This window comes from Astatotilapia calliptera, chromosome 14, assembly GCF_964374335.1.
Source record: "Astatotilapia calliptera chromosome 14, fAstCal68.1, whole genome shotgun sequence".
NCBI classification, from domain to species: domain Eukaryota; kingdom Metazoa; phylum Chordata; class Actinopteri; order Cichliformes; family Cichlidae; genus Astatotilapia; species Astatotilapia calliptera.
Window position 1 is genome coordinate 34,803,495 of NC_137435.1, and position 20,452 is coordinate 34,823,946.

Genomic DNA, 20,452 nt, shown 5'->3' on the forward strand with positions numbered 1-20,452 from the left:
TCACCGTCCGCAGCTCCGAGATTGATCTTATAGTTGGTTAGGTGCTGGATGCCTTGCCACACCTGCCGGCTGGTATTACTCTTCAGATGGTCCTCAATCCTCCTCCTATAGTCCCCCTTTGCCTCTCTGATGCCTCTCTTCAGGTTGGATCGGGCTGTGGTGTAGTAATCCCTGTTCCCTGTTGACTGGCAAACATAGTGGAGGTGGACAGGTGTGTGGTCAACCAGCTGTTTTCAGCACACACCTCTGGTGTATTAATGTGCTTTATCCAGCAGAGTGCAGCAGCAGATTTCTATGTGAGTGTGTGTGTGTGTAATGGAAAGAATTCTGTATGCCCTTTGGCAGTGTCTGCACTCCTGATTCAGGAGTTTCGTACATGTGTACATCTGTAAAAATATATTTATGTTCCGGTCTGTCTGCGCTCTGCCTGTGTCTTTTTTATTGTGAGGTACGTATGGGACAAAACATTACACAGCACATGTGGTGAGTGATGTGGAAAACAACCAGGGGAAGGAAAAAAGAAAGAACCGATGGAGCAAAAGGAAAAATATAAAAGGGAATATGAGAAACAGGAAATTAAATGACAGAAATGGGAGGTCAGAGGAGAAAGAGAAAGCAAAATCTAAGGATGAAGTCAAATCACTCATGTCTGTCACTCCCACTCCACAGCTCCAACACTGTGGGAGAGGAACGTGCCGGGAAACTCAGAGAGGAAAGCAGCATAAAAATCCTGCCGACCTTAAATGACGATGTATAAATGATGAAAAACCAGAGGGATTATCAGCCCGCTTCTACCAACAAACATCTTTTTTTATTTTTTTTCACACTGTTCAATAAATACAAAATGTAAACAAGCTTCATATTCATAAACAACAAAGACAACGGGCATCATGAGATCTGACTGAAATTCAAAACAGGAAGAAGAATAACCAGAGCAGAGCAGAGAAGCGCTGAGATCGACTGGAGGTGTTTCAGACCTCTTGCTGTCGAGCAGCACTGATCCGTACGTGAGCGACAGCGGGTGGAACCACAACAATGAAAGCAGCAGACTGTGGCAGAGAGTTTTCAAACCCTGCCAACTTCACTGTCTTGTACATCTTGTATTGCTTATTATTTATATTCTTTACAGGTAAAAAAAAGGAAACACTTGCACGCGCACACATTCACACTGATTTAAGCTGTGCTTCACAAAGAAGCTCTGTCAGTCAAATACAACTAGCTCTCTCAATATTACCAACATTTAAAAGTCCAGCTGGATTTCTGAACACTGAACAGCGTTATCTGTTTACACCATTTGTCCATTTTTTGTTGAGCTGCTTCCAAAAAAATTACAATTAAAAATCCAACACATGATCAAGGCACGAAAATGAAGGCAGCATATAAGTAAATGCTGGTGGGTCGTCTCCGCAGTTTACATTCCTTCACTTATTGAGTCTTTTATTCCATTTTACAGGCCCGCTGTGTCCACTTTGCCTCGTTACAATCCTGAAGCTGATACAGGGTGGGTGTCAGGGGAGGGGAGGGAGGGAGGAAGGAAGACCTCAGAGAGCAGCTCTGGCTTTTTGTCCATCTTGGACGAATAAGGGAGGCTCAGGGATCAGTGGTGTCTCCAGGTTTGTCTTTTGTCTGGAGCCTTCATCACCATGTCATCTTCTTCTTTGTCATCTATAGATAAAAGCAAAATGTGCTGAGCACCCACGAAACAGGAAGTTGTGCTTTTACACTAACACTGTGCAGAAACAGCTTCCAAGTACAACGTTACCCAGCGAGAAGCAAATTCTTTCAGTGCAGATGTTTACATGTAATTAATAGCTATTTACACTCATCACAGATGTTTTATTACATATAAAGCGACCTTTCAAAAGGTCAAGAGAGTGTGCTTACCGAGACATTCGGGGCAGCAGGAGCCCTCTGTGCGGGTGATGTTGGAGCAAGTCAGTAGTGGACATTGTTTCCTCTGACACTTGGTCACACCATGCTGTGGAGAAAAAGGAAGGATTTGTGAAAATAAGCAACATGTGGCAGTAAAGGTTGTTTGTTTCCTCTGATAACATTAGATATACCTGCTGTATTTTCTAGCTGTAAACTCAACACTGAATAAATGCATTAATTGGGTCTCCTTTTTGATAATTTTTTCAGATTATCTGGCTTTTCAGCTACTAAGCACTATTTTCACTACCCACTCTAGCTAACAGAGTTAACTAACTCCATAAGCTAGAATGAGTACGTAGGATACAAAGTTTTTATTAGAGATCTTAACCGAAACCAGCTGTTGCCCACTGGAGCTGGAAATGAGGATGTTGAAAATAGTGAGAGTTGACCAAACAGATTAACCAATACAGCGAGCTGAGAGGTACTTTAAATACTGAACAGCAAAACTGGGGGATGACTCAACACACGCACACACACACGCACACACACGCACACAGCACACACACACACACACACACACACGCACACACACACACGCACACACACACACACACACACACACACAGCACATTCACATTACTGGCTTCAGTTCCTTATCAGATCTTGTATTCGGTTATCTTGAATACATTTAGTCTGAACTCTCTGGAAACTATGATTCATTTCCTTAGTTATATAATGAAAATATCATCTATCATCCATTAAGTATCAGAAAAACCATTAATAATATAAAAGTAACATTTTGGTAAAGTAAGAGAATTTCCTCGTGTCATATTTACTTACATCACACCAGCAGTTGATGCACTTCATCTCCCCAAAGAGTGGCACCCAGGGATGCCAGCTGTCGCTGTTGTGGTAGTAGTTCTTGCCAAATTTGCAGTATCTGGGGCTGTCTGCTTGCATCATGTCACTGTGCTCCAGGGCTGCAGTGGTCCTCTCCTCCTGGGGGCACACCTTGCAGCAGTCGGTGGGGTGACGTCTCACTGGGTGACTGCAGGTCAGCATTGGACATGTCACCTTCTCACAGTGAACCTCTCCTGTAGATCCCTATGGATAAAACACAGCCAACAGCAGGAGGTCAGCAGCAATTTTTAACTTCAGCAGCTGACTTATTGCTTTTTCCACATAAATAGTTTGGACATATCCCAAGAAAGAACTGATGAGAAATGTATTAAGGCTTCACTTTCTTTGGACTCTAATACAAAACAAATGACCCATTAAGAGCCAGAAAGTAAAGCCAGCCAGATGTGAGGGGATTTATTGATATGTATTTACCTTGCAACTGCACACGGCACATTTAATGTAGCCAAAAGGAGGAACAAAGGGGTGCCATGTGGTCCCAGGGGCATGCATCTTCTGGTCTCCTTCGAAGTAACAACCTGACAGAGAGAAAGGGTTACTGAGGACAGTCAGTAAGAAAATCCCTGAAGGAAAAAAATGCAGCACCGAGACATGCAGAAATAAAGGCAAAATAAAAATGAAAGAAGACCTGTTACACGTTTTATTTTTTACATATGCTGTTATGGTAGTTTATCTTTTACACGCGTGTACGTACAAGAGCCTTTAAATGATCATTTTGGTCTGATTTTTGGTTTAGTAAGAGCAGATATCCTCAATATGATCTTAATGTGATCATCTCTGGCACATAGCTCTGGCAAAAACTGCAGAATCCCCACCCACCTGTTGCTCTAATCTCTTTTATGAGGGGCAGCCAATCAGAAAAAAAGCTGACTGAAAAAAAGAGGAGGAACAGAGCTAAAATGACTTTCACTCAGCAAATAATCTGAGGAGCTTTGTCAAGGCCCAGTATTCTTTCAACTCACGCAGAAGTACTAAAGTAAAGATTAAGAAAAAATTATAGGAGATGGAAACGAGCAAAAAAAAGGTCCCTTTTAAAGAATGAGAAAGAAAGAAGAGCTGAGTTATAGACAGAAGAAGTGGTCCCTACCTTCAGGATGTTCATCAACCCTCTCTGGAACTTTCACGTCTTTGAGCTCCTTCGTCTCTGTACAGGAAAAAGGAAATGGAGGAATTAGTTTGAAGCTTTATGATTGCTGTGGGAATAAAATAGATCCACAAAAAGCAGTATGAAACCTGATGCTGAACTAAAAACGGGCTAACTCACCATCACAGATGGGGCAGCATTTGCCCTCCGGTTTAATGGTTCTGGAGCAGGTCAACGCCGGGCAGATGACTGGATCACAGATCACTGTTCGCTTCTACAGAAAAAAGCCCACAAAGATTTGACACGGACGTGAATTTTACATGACCTGCTTTTTAAATGTTTTAACATTCTATTAAAATGATTCATTTAAACATCAAAAAAACATTTTTTTGTGTTTCTGGTGTTAACCTGGCAGATGCAGGAGAAACACTTGTCATAGTTGGGCGTCCAGCTGGAACCATGAGGGTAGTGCTGGTTCTCAAAGAAGCAGGTATGGGGGTCTTTTTTTAGCTCCTCGGGGTCCTTTGACAGAAAGTCTTCCAACTCCTCCTCCTCCTCCTCCTCTGCCTCGCTCCTGGTCCCAAACTCGCAGTTGTTTGGCACGTGGACCTGGTGAGAGGGAATGTGTGAGGAAAAGAAAGGAAGCGACAGATGGACATGGAGGCCATGAAAGAAAAAGAAGAAGGGGGAGGGGGAGAAATAACAAGAAAGATGGAAAAAAAAAGAAAACAGGAGAAAGCAAGGTTAGAGCAAGAGTGATGTTGGACACAGCTGACTAAAAACCGGTGTCAAGTCATCTATAGTTAATTGTTCTTAAATGGAGCATTTTTGTGCTCCTGAGCAGATGGCTGTTTATGTGTTGGACCTGTTTCCTATTAAAACAGCTGGATACTTCTGTTCCAAGTGTGTGAGAGAGATCACTCTTCTTAGTTCAACTGTTAAACAACATATTGTTCAACAACTACACCTGCAATGCTGCAGCTAGCTTTGCAAGCAGCTGTGGGCTATGGCTGTGAAAGTGTGTTGTTTTGTGTAGGCTAGTAGGCACTAAGTGGGCAATCACGCAACCTCACAAATACAAGGCTTCTTTAGATTGCTAAAAGAAGCTCCCGTTTGCACACATCCAAAATTACACTTCTAAATGTGAAAATCTTAGTGGTTCATCTTTTATATATGACCTGAGATTGAAGTGCCTGTTTTAAAAAAATCCAAAATAAAAACAAACCACAAATTGAGCACGCCAAAGTTGTACATACCTGTCCTCGTATTTCTCCTCTCGGGTTGAGCTTGGTGCTGACCTGGATGAAGGCTGTTCCCTGGTCCAGATGTTTCAGTAATTCAACACTGATGTCCTTTAACACTCCCTGAGCCTTGAGGAGACCAAAAGACAAAAACATTGAGTGGCCTTCTTTACTCCAAATACACTGATGTGCGTAAGGACACATTTATTGTGTACACTGATGTACCTTTGAGCCATAGAAGCCAGTGAGCAGCCTCATGTGGGTGCTATCATCTAGCTCTCCGATCTCAGCCAGTCCGTGGAGGCGGGCGTTCACCGTCAGGTCGTCAGTTTGGCTGAGGCCTGCAACAAGTATCTCATAATGCAGGTGGCAGTATTTGTCCACTGACACCCAGGCGTGGCCAGAAGCACCTGTTCTTACTGGTGGGGACACAAAGTGGCCAGCTAGAGGGGTGGGCAACTCTGGAAGAAGAAGAAGGAAGCAGTTCAGAATATTTGCATGCATATTGGCATGGTTTTTTACATTAATTTCACAACCTTAATCAATGTATACCATGTCTAGGTGCCTCTAGGCCACTATAAGGGAGGGCCTTGATCTGCCCCCGCAGCTCCCCCTCCTGGCTGTGTGCTGTTGCGACATTGATGAAGAGCTCATTCTGCAGCAGCATGTGCATGTGTCGGGCCTCCAGGCGGCTCCAGCTTCCTATCGCCTGCCCCGTGGCCTTGCTGAACTCTGGCGTTAAATCGCACAGGATGGAGCGCTTGTTTCTCCTACGTGGCTTCAACTCGATGGTGAGGCTGACAACATCGCTGGTGAGCCCTGTGACCTGAACCTGAAGAAGAGGAGAGAGAAAGGTTGAAGTCTAATCACTGTCAGTGTTGCCTGTTTTATTCTAAGGGTGAGGGTTACTGCTGATCTCTCTGTGTTTATGCTTTCCATGTATACATGGAAACATACAGGGTGGGGAGGCCCCAGAACAGAGTCACACTAAACCACATGGAAATAATAATCCTATTTTGACTAAAGTACCTTGACAGAAATGCAGCTGGACCTCTTGCAACACTCAAATAAAATTTGAGTCAAATCCAGTCAAAATATGTATTGCAAGACACATTTGTGAACAACAACAACCCTGCAAAAGTGAGCAGACTCATACCTGGTACTGCAGCGTTCCATTATCATGGAGGTTGAAGATAGCAGATCCCACACCTCCCGTCTTCCCTGGGATCAATGCATCCCTGCTGGACATCACACTCTGAATAGCTGAGCCAGAGAAAGACAGATTCATATCAAAAGTCCACTTCAGAGCACATTCCTGCTCACACTACTTATCTAAAATCTGTCACATTCAAGTTTTCTGAGAATAAAAAATATTACAGCCACATACCCATGATTTTATCCATTTACTGAAAAAGAGTCATTGAGAGGGCAGATTAAATTGGACAACTAGTCAGGAGGCGTGTCTGCTTGTGTGGCACTCAGGCCAAATACATATATGTTAGCACACGTGCACACACACACATGCATACAATAACCCACCCAAGATTTAAGCTTCAAAATGAGGTAACTTTGGCTGAATGCAGAAGGCTTAAAAGAGTGGGCTGAGAGGACAGAAGGGAATGAGTAAGAGAGGAGAGTGCTGAGAAAAACGTCTGAAAATGACACAGACAGAAAGAAGCCAGAGAAGAGGAAAGATGCCAAAGAGGACAGCAGATGATGGGATAGAGAAATGAAGGGAGAGAGAGTGGGAATGAGAGTGGGAAAAAGTGAGAAGGAGGGGGGGATTGGGTTTGAATTCTTCAGACATAATATCAAGCTGTTAATCACAGGACTGGAACACTGGCAGGGAAACCCACGTCCTGCAGACTGTGACCTTGGCAGTGCAACTGTGTGAGTGACTATGTGAGTGTAAATATGTTACAAACCAGCATCTTCATACATATGTGTCTGTGTATTACAATAAATGTTTCACGCTAATGTGAAATGTCCAAATATGCATTGCACTGAAAGACTGTGTGCATGCTTTAACTGTTTCAGACGATTAAGCTGTCCACAACATTCCTCCAGCCATTCCCCGCGCGCACACGCACACGCACACACACACACACACACACGCACACACACACATGCAAACAGTCTTGGTGGGCCACCAAGTCAAACAGAAGGTCTGTAAACATGGTTTTCCCCCAGCGATAAGACTTGAAAGAACCCAGACAGAAAAAAAGTATTTATAGAGGTGAATGACAAAAACAGTCCACAGATGGACGAGCAGCAAACCAACAAACATGTTCTCAGCAGCCTCATTGTCTGGTGCCTTAACACTGCTGGTGACATGTAGGCGAGGATGGACCGATTGCAGTAAATACTTACTATCACAAGATTTTCTGCCTGTGATGAAACCTGAGATTTGCCTGGGATCCTGACCCTCGGCGGCCACAGCGATCTCTAGCTGACCGCGAGATAACCAGAACAACTCACGACTCTTCAGATCTGTCAGCACCTCTGCAAAGTCCGGATCCTGCACACATTGAAAAGTACGAAAAGTTAAATGTGGATAAATATAAAACCATTTTCCTCTTAAAACAAATGCCTTTTCAAATGCTAGCAATAAAAATGTCACATTATGCCTTTTTGGATGTTGTTGACAGGATGTTGGTTCAACACTGGCATGTTACCAGAGTAACGAAACCTCAACTTATTTAAACCAGTTTCCAGCTAAAATAAAAAAAGTTTCTTCATTTTGGGACAATTAAAATGTGATCTGCAGCACAGAGAGCAAAAACAAAAGCCGAAAGACAGTGAAATTGGCTTAAGATAAAATAAATAGGGCAGTCAGAAAGGAATCACGAAGTCAGAACGCATCAAGGGCACAAATGGCTTTCTTACAGAAAGAACACAGATTTAAAATTGCCCCCACTCATACATGCACACTTAAAACTTGAGGCAAAAAATATGGCTTGAATTGCCTTAAAAAGTTTCATACTGAGAGAAATTAGATTTAATGCAGGCTGACCGGTCTCCAAGAAGACGTTGAAAAATGTTGGATTAATAGGACAGATGCACACGAGTGTTGGAGAAATGTTACTTTTATGACCTGTGGGGCCGCAGTTCAATATAAATACACATGTACCATAAATCCACACAGCGAGGGGCTAAAACAGAGTGGGAATGGCGGGGGGTGGGGGGGGTGAATGGACACAATTATGAGAGAGGAGGAAATGTGTTGTACAAATAAAGCCAATTATCTTCATCATCATTGCCCAGCTAGAAATAGTGTATGATATGTAATTCATAGTTAAAGTGTGTGTTTTGCGTGTATTTTTCATGGACAGTCTCTCAGAGAAAGAGAGGTGCATCGGCCCTTCACGCAATTCCTGGCAGAATTAAAAACAGGCCCGCCTTTCATCACTCCTCCTCCTCCTCCCTCCATCCATCTCAGCCCCGCAGACCACTAACCACTGACATGTGTGAGGAGTGTGTACGCAGTGCATCCTCTTTACCTCCCTCCTACCCTCCCCTCTTTTCGTCTCCCAGACGTCTCACATCTGTCTCATGCAAAACTACTTGCTAACTTTCTCCCCTCTAGTTTCCTCTCCATCCAGTTTTTTTTTTTAGTCTTGTCTTTTCTGTGATCAGAGCAGCGGCAGTGGCAACATAACTAGGATGTGGTGACAAAACCACATCCATCTCTGAGAGAAGGAGGCGTGGGATGTTCTGTGTCCTAAGTTTTTTAGTGAAAACAACACTGCTCCTCCCCCAGTCACCTTTTAACTTTTAGTCTGTCTCAGATATAAATACATCTATTTTACTTTACCCAAAGTGCCCACTTATTTTACTTGGTGATGGATTGAAGAACATCTATGGCTCTTTTTGAGTACAAAATATAATACCTGTCAACATTTTTCAAAATCTGGCATTTTATTCAGTTCTTTTTCATTTAATTTTCAGCATAATACCCAAATATTTTGTGAAACTGTGACATTAAACTAAAAATTTCCCCTCAATATGCACAGTAACTACCTGTCACTTACGGATGGATGCATTATTTAAAAATAACATTTTTAAATAATTTCCCAGAAGAAACATGAAGAAGAAGTGAGTCTTAAAAAGGAGTGTTGCGAGGTGTGAAATGGTAGCTACACCAAGCTGGGTACTCACATGAGACGTGATGTTGGCTCGGATCTCTCTCAGGATGTGCTGCCGGCACAACAGTTGGACTCGGATGGGCACCAAAATGGGGTCTGAGAAGAGACAGAGTTGTCTCAGTGTCACTCTTTTACATTCCTTGACTTTCATATTAATGCATCTACATTTATAGAAAGATTTCAAGTGAACTTTCTCCTTCCTCTCACCTCTATCTCTGTGTTGGATGAGGCCCTGCAGGATGAGGATGAAATGGAGGTTGTTCTCAGTGTCACTCAGCGTCAACATAGCAATGCCTCCCATGGCTGAATTCTCTTCCTCTGACGTCAGTATTGAACTGAATGTCTCTGTATGTAACACATGTGCACATTAGATCTGCATTCTCTTACAGGACTTGTAAACAAAGCCGGCACATTTTAGCTACATTAATCCACGCGAAGCCTTTTAAGATTACATGAAAATATACACGGCTCTGCTGCTTTGTAAATATTGGGCTTCTTGTGTACTGTGACACAAAGACAAAGGCGTACACATGTCTCAAAAAAAAATGAGCCATTAGAGAGCTACAGCATCCCACATGGATACACACCAGCAAACAGTGCTCTGTGTTTGATGATCCTTCCCTCCACTTCGTCTCGTTGGCCTGTGGACGTGGACATACTGATGTGCATCTGCTCAGACTGCAGCTGTCGCAGTAGAGGCTCAGCCACGTTCTTCCATACTCCACAGATCTACACACACAGGTAGGTGCTTAAAAGATGGAAATCATTTTATACTTCTTCAGGATAGCATGCATGTGGCAAAAACACATATCAGACACCACAGGCACATCTGTTGAATACATCCAACCATTGTATTCTCAATCCTGGGCTGCAAAGCTTCAACATAAAACCTCTCCCTGAGAGCAGAGGGAAGAAATGTGGCGTTGTGCCTGTGCCTCATAACTCAAGAGTTCAGTGGTAATCTCCATTTTAATTAGCGATGTTCTCTGTCCCCCTGCTAAGCAGTGATGTAACATGTGAAAAATCCTCTCTTTCCCCAAAGTTTTGCTTAAGCAAAACCCCCTTCCTTTTCTCATGCCAGAGTGTTTTCTCTAAGGTCCTCTGGCGCTTGACGCTGCCATTTATCTAAAAATAATAACAGGCCCAATTTCTGGGACCTGCATTTAGGGGGCTCCTGCCTCACTGAGCAGGCAGTTCAGGTCTGAAATGGAAAGTGGAGATGTGTGTGTTTTGATGGGAAATGATGCTTAGTGACAAGAGTCAGACCTCGAGGAGCATATGGACATGCATGCACATTTAATACTGTTACATCAACATATCAGTTTACTGATTTATCTGGATAATGCTAGCCTGCTATTAACCTTAAAAACCTGAACGGCCACGTGTTGATGCTAACCGCAATCAGGCTGACTCTGTCATGTTTAAGAATGGGCAATGGAACAGAGAAGAAGTGTCACCGCATGTGTATTTGGCTGTCAGCGAGTGTGTTTATTGTTTATTATTGCAGAGTGAGTTATGAGTGAAGAAGTGGCAGGGTGAGTGCTCATTACACCGGTGCTTAGTTTCCCTTTCTGTCCAGGAGCACTCACGCACATGTAACAGGATGTGAGGAGATGATTTTCTATTCTTACCATGTCGGAGTCTCCCTTGGGGACTCTGTACTCGAAAGCAGGGGTCCCATCTGAGTCCAGGAAGACAATCTTAGTGGGATGGCCCATTCTGGAAAGCCAGAGGGAAATGTAAGCGAAATGCAGGCAGAAAAGTTGACAAACTTTTAATTTATTGAAAATAAATCTTTTTTTTTCACCAATTCCAGTTTTATATTCTATTATACTGACTGCTACTCAAAAAACAAAGTTTGTTTTTACAAAAAATAAAAATATATTAACACAGGAGGTTTGTTTGGAATAAGCTGGAAAGGCGCTGGAATAGTTAGCAACAGGCACTGATATTAGCGTACCTGATCTTTAAAAAAAAAGAACAGAACGACATCTGAAGAGAAGCAAAGAGTCTCACCTCTGGTATGTGATGGAAAAGGTCAGGCTGCTTCTGGTCAGAGTAAAGCGAGCTCTGGCAACTCCACTGGAGCTGGGCAGCCACGAGTCCTTCAGTCCTGTCAGCACTGCTACAAAGTCTGCACCACAACAGAATGTTTCATGAGCTGTAGTGTTTTATTCAGGCTCTGTGTCATGTGTGTTCAGGACAATTCTGTCTATTTGTAAGCAGGTGCTCCATATGTACCTGTGCGGCTCTCCCCAGGCCCCACGTCCTCAGAGCTCAGGTAGGATCTATCATTGTATGACTTGTGGAGTTCTTCCTCTCGCTCTTTGCTCTTTCGGGGGAAATATTCAAAGGAGTTCAGCACAGAGTCAATCTGTTTTTTACCACCTATAAAATAAAATAAAAACACTGAAAGTCACTAAAAGAATCTGTAAATTACTGTCAAATAGTGTATAAGCAAATAGACAGTTTCCCAAACTACTGTATTGAAATGTACACTGGCTATACACTGCAAATGTAAGTAATGACCTTGTGTAATTTCAATGATAATATAAGCATGTAAATTTGAAAAAAGTTTAAATGAAGAATGAAGGTAGAATTAAGTTATCTGTACTCTTTGCCTGCATTTATTTCATTTGTACTTTTTCTCACGGGAATAAGTTCAGTTAGGTTATGTTTAGTCTTCTTGTGGATGTGTAATGTGGTTTCCACTGTTTGTGTGGCTAAGAACACTCTAAAGGGTTAGCCAATAACACATGAATAGGACACATGCATGGGAAGAAAAATAAGATGTTTGTCTTTTAACACATAATATAAATCCTGTGTATAATAAGAGTGCAAAAGTTTAAAAAAAAGTTAAATCAAGTTTTTTTTAATTTGATATACTATAATTGGTATATTCTTTTGGAGGCAATGAGTCTGCATATTTTTAAGTAAAGTCAACGTGTCAAAATCGGACAGTGTGTGACTTATCCCACTTCAGTAAATACAAAAGTAAGAAAATGATGTAAATAAACATGTGGTGTAACTCAACTAAATACGAATAAGAAACATTAACTTAAGGCGTTTATTTTGACTTGTGAAATACTTCAGGATGATAAGTCATATGAACTGCACACAGCACGCCAGAGTAAAAGAGCTCTTATTTGAGCCACAAGTTCTTGCATAAGTGAAGCCAAGTCATCAAACTCTGGAAAAAACCCCAACTGCTATTAACTACTTTTATGGTACTGAGATTTCTTTCAGCATCTGCCTTTGAAACAGTGTCAGTACCTGGCAAGATAAACAGCATAAAGACAAACATTTGAAAACACATTGTGCCAAAGTCTGGTTCACACATGACAATAAAACACTGGCTGCTGTGTTTTAAGAATGGATGGAGTGCGAAGCATGTGGATAAAGGGATCGGACAGTGACAAATCTAGGCTGATCATGGCAGGTAGAAATTCCAGAAGAATGAGCAGAGACGGGAGGAAATAAATGAGGCAGAAGACGTCAGACGCCACTTATTTCTTGTTTCTCAGCACGAGGTTGTCTCTTGCAGCAGAGGAGTTTAAGGAGAATTGGGAGCGACACTGGCATGCGATCCTAACAATGACCTGCTGTTTCACACAAACTCTCCTGATGCTATGTGTGGCCTTCGCTGCTTTGCACACACACACACAGACAAAAAGTGACACATAAAGCCCTGCTCATTCAGCCAAATACAGCCTCTCTGATATGTTCTTTGAGAAAGCAATCCACACACTGCCTCTTACTCACTCAAACGCTATTTCATCAAGGCTTTTTTTCCCTGAGGAACTCAACTGGACTGTCTGCTGTGTGATTCACACACACACACACACACACACACACACACACACACACACACACACACACACACACACACACACACACACACACACACACACACCACCTAAAACTCATCTCCAATCTCATAATTCCACTGCTCTACTGGGCACGCTGAAGCCCTTCTGGGCAGCATCACTCTCACTTCTCCCCAGTTGGTAATACTACATGCTCAGGTGCTCACACACACACTTATACACCCACCATTTTCCAACACTTACATAAATATACCAGGTGCAAGGTTGCCAAAGCTAAGACAAACACACTCAACCTTTTCCTTAAAGCTTGACCACAACAGACACGCACACACATATATAAACACACAGTGTCTCCACAGTGTTTTACCTTTACTTTCCATTCCATTACCACACATGCCATGGAGAAAAACACCCATGGAGAATAACACTGCAGCATGAAGGCCCACCCTTTGTGTGTGTGCGTGCGTGTGTGACCATGTGTAAAGCAGCTCTGACTCCCTAATAGGGTGAGACTGTGTGCGCAGCAGTGTGCAGACAAGGTAAGTGACTATGTGAGAATGAGGCTAAATAGGTGGGTGGTGCTTTCAGCTGAGACTGGTTAGAGAAAATGTCCATTTGATGCGGCTGAATGGAAAATCAATTGACTCGCTCATTGTATTCAGCAGCTGTTCTGACGGCGAACAAGCTTACCCAAGGAGGGAAGAAAAACAACAACAACCAAGGAAAAGTTATAGAGAGGAAGAAGAAAAAGAAAGAAATAGAAGTTGAACGGAATAAACAAAAAGAAAGTTGAAAAAATTGCTCTTGTGACAAAAGGGGGGAAACAACTGCTCTCTCCACATACAGTTTGTTTACTGAATTAAGAATGTTCATGCTTGTTTATTCAGCTGCCTGTTTTTCGTGTGTTTAGGACTACTAGAATGGCTTGACATCTACAAAAGCTGAGAGCAGCATTTGAGCTGAGAGGATGATTACCTTGAAGACAGGTTTTGCAGCAGTGACCCGCCAGCTGGACGGGATTGTCGCAGTCCAGGGCCGGACAGTCCTGTTTTATGTTTTTGCAGTTTACCTTTCCCGACACCTTACCACGGCGACTCTTTTGCTGCCAGAGAAAAATAAAAACAAACACACACACATTAGTCAGCTCACCTGGAGTTACAGCTTACTGCAGGGGAAAAAAGTCAAACACAACATGTGGAGTGAGATCACACTAAGCCAAAACTTACAGGTTCACAGTGGCACTGGACACAGTGCATGATGCCAAAGGGCTCCCCCAGGTCTGGGTGCCACTTGTCCTCCAAGGAATAAAAGCGACCTCCAAATGAGCATCCTGCAATGCAAACGGTGTTGATTACACACAGCAAAAATTAGGCGATTACAACCTCATTTCTTTGGCTCTTTCCAAAATAAAGAACTTGATTAGAAAAGCAAAACGATATGCTTAAAAAAATGTTTTTCTTTTTGAGATATGCCAAAATTAATTAGGGAACACAACAACAACAAAAAAACTTTAAAAAAAAAACATTTTAAAAGATAAGCTGGACTTTCTGATATTTAGAGTTTTCCTACTATGTTCTGTTATAAGTGGTGGAACCTCATATTAAACATGGGCAATGTTTTCAAGGCCGAGCATAAGGCAAATAAGGATTATATTGAACGGAATATCATGCAAAGCTATTCTAGTAAGTTCTAGTAATAAAAAATTAAAACGTTTAAAAATAAAAAACACACAACTTAAAAAATAAGGATAATACTCCACTTTAATAGCAAGAAAAAGACTAACTCATTTTTATGACAAACCACAGATACCAGACCACGTGCCCATTTGCATACTTAAAAACAAATAAATCCCACACATGAGCTCACTGCCCAGACTTGCTGGAAGCTACCAAAACTCCCTGGATGCCTCAAATTTTGGAACTCGAGCTTTGCATCCTGTCTGACCTAAATGATCCAGAGAGAAGTTCCACTCAAACTTTTATCAGAGATTCCCAGATTCCCCAGAAACACACACACGTCTTAATTAATTCAGTGGGCATATTATAAAGATTATACAGTATACTGAACTTCTAGTGAAAAGGATTTTTACAGTACATGATGAGTTCAGTCTACTTTGAAATGAAAGTGAACAATGGGCTGCAACTCTTCCCATATTTTGCCCAAAGTGGATGCGATGGAACTCCAACACTCTTGCAGAACATGTGAGCCTTTCACTTTAAACCCAGTGTGCTGGAGCAGAGCTACGGCTATAAAATACACATCCATGTCCTAATATGTAGGGACGGGGCTGTATATTGATGTTACAGGGGATAAAAATAGCTTTCAGTGTTGTTATTACTAGGCTGCACTCATAATTAAGTGTTTGTCACGCCGAGTTACCGCAGGAGTATTATAATTATTTTTGGTTAGGGTGACTGTATGTGGTGTGTGCACGCACAAACTTGATGTTACCCTGGCCAGCTTCACTCGAGCTGATGGCTCTCCCCCGCTCACGGCTACCAAGCTGGTTCGCATTATTCTTTCATTAAAGTTACTGCACACTTTAAACAGTCCAGTCGAGTTAAAGGGAGAGCCAAACAGAGAGCCTCGCCACTCCGCGCTGCGCTCAAATAGAGGAGGAGGCTCCGAAGAGCCAGCGGTTGTAATGGAAAGTCGATTGATTTGAGTTTCCAACATGAAATTACACGTTATAAGGGGGTGGTTAACGTGGAGTTCCCGCTGCTCTGTGCTCCAGAGTAGTTACCTTATAAAAACCGCGGCGAGCTTATGTACGAAGGGGCTTTCACATATGAATCAAAAGACATCGACTGCGGTTATGACTCACATGTTTGCCGCTGGTTTACACATGAAGCAACCTGGAACCGGGAGAGGAAACTAGAAAAAAACGACTGTGTACTACTGCAGCGGAAAAAGCTAACTTTTAAATGTCGAGATTTAACGGTCTTTAAATGTTAGCTAGCTCCGCTATCGGCGCTGCTGTCGCGTGCACAGCTAGAGGGGTGAACTGGGGTCATAACCCCACACCCACGAAACAACTCACGGAAAAATAGACATTTTAACAGTAAGTAATTTTATATCAAATTATGCACATTTTTAAAATACATTCTTCATATAAAAAAAGAAATAATTAATAACAAAAGTTTTAAAACAAACAAAACTTTTAAATTGTTAATTAGCTGCTGCTCAGTGCTGCCCCCTGGGTCACAAACTGTTTACACAGCTGATTTGGAAGCCTGAAACTGATGCTAACAAATGCAGCTTAGGTAGCCAACTTCTTCAGAGGCTTTCAAAGCGTGCGGCCATTTTTATAGCTATTGCTGGTATAAAAAAAACCCAAAACGAGTATACTCCAGCTGCCAGCTCAATTCTGCAACACCGCTTTTCTTACGTGGCTTTTCTTACGTTTCCAAAAACAACATACCTGATGTTCCTTTGAAGGGCAGCGGTTCTCTCTCGGGCTGGATGGGCAGAGAGGGAGGCTTGAGCCGTGAGGCCGCTCCTCCGTGCAGCCACCACGCGCAGCTCAGCGCGCAAAGCAAGGAGTGGAGTGCGCAGGGAAGCAGCATCACAAACCTCCGCAAAGGACTCCCTTCAAAAACTTCCGAGAAACCGGCTCCTTTAAACCGGGAATTACAGTAATGAGAGGGAATAAAACGTTTCCTCCTTATAACAAAACGTCCTTTGTCGTTAGATGTGAACGTCCGCTGTTGAGAATCATCCGAGTTTCGGCCAGACAAAAAGTTTTCCGTGAGCAGGGCAGTACTTGCACCGTCTTTCCTCGGTACCAGCGGTCTCTTCGCAGCCTTGTCTCGTTTGATTTTATAGGCTGCTTCCCTGACAGCTCCAAACAGCCGGGAGGAGGAGGAAGGGGGAAGATGAAGGGTGGGCCGGGTGATGGGTGAGGGGGTGGATGATGGACAGGGCAATCGACACCCCTATCAACTCAATACGCTGTCGAAACGACTGGGCAGTTACAGCAGTGTGTTTCAACACACATATCTGAGACGAGGTGACGGCATAAATATCTTTCCTGTCATTGAATTAGCTTGGTAAATATTTTTTTTCTGGTTGTTGTTAAAATAAAATAGCTTCTCTGCAACACCCCCTCCTATTTTTTTCATGTTGCATGTTTGATGTTGAGGTTATAAAGGACCGTGGGTGCTTTTAATAAAGTTTAATACGCTGCTGCTTCGATATTAAATGTGCCAGGTATAATTGTTTTTTGTGTGCCAATCCCGTGCGTGGGAGTTATGCTGCTCTCTTGATTTAGTTCTTGTGTAATTGAATCAGTATTGGTGTTATTTAGCGGTGATTACCTATTTATCTGTCCGTTTCCCCAACTTTAATCATTTGGCCTTTGCGCACATTAAAGCGCTGTGCCGTAAGATAAAGTCTAATCTGCTCACCGCGATGAGCGGCACGCTTTCAGCCATCTGACGCCCACGGACATGAGCCACGAGCTCTGGGGAGAAAGTGGGAATCTCCAGCTCATGTACAGTAAGGAATGTGTAAGTGTCCGCTGTTTTCTGTTCCCTTATTTTTTCAAGTGCGTTTGGCGCTGAGACCTAAGTGACTTAACAGAAACAAATGAAAATAGTTGGAATACCTCATGGCAAATTTCTCCTGGCCCTTCTGCAGACCTCTGTGTCCCTCTCCCGCGCAGTTTCCCTTTGGCTTGTCTCGAAGCCATGCCTGCTTGAACGATTCCACTTAAAATCACATGTATTTTAAAATAAAATGTATTCATTTGTGGATGTGTTGGGGGCTATTTAACATAAAGTCTTTAAAAAAATTCACCACGTCAACAACAAGTGAATTTTATTAGGGACTATTTAGCCCTGGGAAATATCTCCATCAAACACAAGTAGCGGTTTACAGTCCAGTTCCTCACTGTGGTCCCTACAGAGGGGAGCCCAAAACAAACTGGTCAGGTTTACATTACAATAGTGCTGCTTTGGTTTATACCACAGGGTTCAGGAAAGGTCAGGCTTTGTCAGAATGTTACCAAGCTTTCTGTGTTCACAGTTCACCTGGTAGTTTGTGTCTCATTTTGCTCTTCTTTCCTATCAAATCCACACACCCCACTGATGCACAGCAGCATTGTGCACTCCGCTGTATATTATGTACCCCCTCCTATACCAGAAATCGACTGCAAGGGCCATTAATATTACCTCCATATTAAATCGTTGCGCAAAATGTGCTAAATCTGTATGGCTTCGCTGGTAGATGTGTTTTCGCCTCTACGCACCATTTCAAACTCCTCCGTGGATTACTTTGTCCACACATAGGCTAGAAAATGCATTAATATTGATAGCTCTATTAAACCGTTACATTAAAAAAAGCGCCAGTTTCATTCATTCCGTGCCAAAGGCGCAGGCAAGGTGTTATTTTTTTATACATGTGTCACATTACATGGCCTTTAGGAGCCACTTCCACCCGAGTGTGAGGATTTACGCGGCTCCCCCCATCGCAACTGCCCAACCCTCTTTCACCTCAGCAATGGGACTCAATGATGGGCTATTTGCTCTTCATGATAGGGTGATAAGCGACTCTTTTCTTCTGCGCTGCAAAGTGATTAATTAAGCAGACGGGATGGCAAATCGTCTATATAAAAAACCCCGCAGTGTACAGCCCCCCATACTGACAGCGGGTTTTTGTGTATTGGAGGTGTCCTGCGCTTAAAATCAGTCTGGCACATCTGTTTCATAGTACTTAAAACACGACATTTCTCTGGGGTCTCACCGTCATTCTTTTCGACCATCAACCAAAAGATCACAAATACACATTTAAGTTTCAAGGTGTCCGCTCTGCTCTGAGCGGAACTTTTATTTTGATGGTTTGTAAGGCTGGCAGGGGGAACGCTGATCGAATAGTTTAATCCTTCGGTGAGTTAAATCAGTCCTCACCTGCAGTATTTTATTTTATTTTTATCAGGGGAAAATCGTCATATTTCCTAACTAAAATCGGACTTTTAGGTTCAGAAATAAAAGCAAATGATCAATAAAGTCATAATTCGTGTATGTTTTATCAAGAGACACATTTAGAAAAAATAAACCTGAGCATGTTTATAATGACGTATTTATGACCTGTTGCTGATAACTCGCAAAGATTCGATCGCATTGTAAATCTTTTTTTAACGAGTGTATCTTGGCCTCAGATCCTTGGATTCCCCTCCACCGCAGAATTTATAGGGTCGTGTAATGGTCATTATTCGGTATTAATTACAGATTGTTTCCTGGATAAAAACAATGGTCTTGGATTGATCACTGTCCCTCATTAATCTTTAAGGCTGGAGATGAGCGGACTGGAAAGGAGAGGCTCAAAAGTCTTAAATCATCTCTAATTTGCCACGAAAGGTTACAGCCCAATAAAAATCGATTAACCGTGGATATGGATGCTGGCAGCTCTGTGCGGTTCTGATATAATTAAAAGCAGACATGGTGCTCTCTCTCTCTCTCTCTCTCTCTCTCTCTCTCTCTCTCTCTCTCTCTCTCTCTCTCTCTCTCTCTTTATTAAGATTCCCGCTCCGCTGTACGGGGAGCTTTCTCAGAAGAGTGCGTGATATGTGAGTGATATGAAACACTGCTGGCACGGAACGGCCGTGGATGTTTTTTACGTGACACCATTACAAGGACATTATTAAAAGTTCTCAGCGATCCTGCTGCGCGCGCCTGGGTTTGCGAGGGAGGGGGTGGTCAAGGGTGGGTATCGGCTGTCAGTCACGCATAATAAAGGTTTACCCATGAATACGCTCATGGATACTTTCCTCTGTAACGGAGAGCAAATCGCTGTGTATTTGCTCTTTTTTTCACGCCAGACGACCACAGCTTCATCCTACCCCCACCTCCACATCCAGACTCAGAGCGCTCACTCAAGGGGGGGGGGGGGGGGGGGGGGGGGGGCATCCTGTTTGCTGCTCGGAGTGACCGAAGGTGTGAATATCAGTCAGCCCTGGATGCCCCGCTCATGCACCTCCCTTTCAGTCACCACCTGTTCCCAGACTCGATGTGCCTCCACGCGCTCACATTGAGAAGCGTCGGTTTCGGAATTATTCTGTTTAGAGTCGAACACTCTGCGTGACCTTCCCTTTTTTGCCGCCATGCATCTCAAGACCCCAATTATTTCTGACTCATGTTTAGATACACGGCCCCTGTTGTAATTACGCGTTTCCCTTTTGGAATCCAGCGTCGTTTTAGGTTTCTATCAAGGGCGGACATCTGAAGAAGAGGTAGCTTACTTCGAGGTGCTGGAAACCGCCATCAACGTCATCAATAAAAATATTTTTTTTAAATCTATCTATCTATCTATCTATCTATCTATCTATCTATCTATCTATCTATCTATCTATCTATCTATCTATCTATC

General features: G+C 42.8%; 1 protein-coding gene across 1 annotated transcript; it reads right to left on the minus strand.

Moving 5' to 3' along the window:
* Positions 1–789: 789 nt before the first annotated feature.
* chrd (chordin) lies at positions 790–16,920 on the minus strand. Its single transcript, XM_026193455.2, has 21 exons — positions 16,509–16,920; positions 14,314–14,417; positions 14,063–14,189; positions 11,502–11,648; positions 11,277–11,394; positions 10,892–10,979; positions 9,848–9,989; positions 9,468–9,605; positions 9,274–9,356; positions 7,486–7,633; positions 6,272–6,378; positions 5,668–5,947; positions 5,341–5,576; positions 5,131–5,244; positions 4,283–4,483; positions 4,055–4,148; positions 3,878–3,934; positions 3,205–3,308; positions 2,713–2,976; positions 1,885–1,978; positions 790–1,665 (listed from the first exon to the last, which is right to left on the minus strand). Exons 1-21 carry the CDS (start codon positions 16,651–16,653, stop codon positions 1,598–1,600), a joined length of 2,859 nt encoding a protein of 952 aa, XP_026049240.2. The 5' UTR covers positions 16,654–16,920; the 3' UTR covers positions 790–1,597.
* Between the last annotated feature and the right edge of the window lie 3,532 nt (positions 16,921–20,452).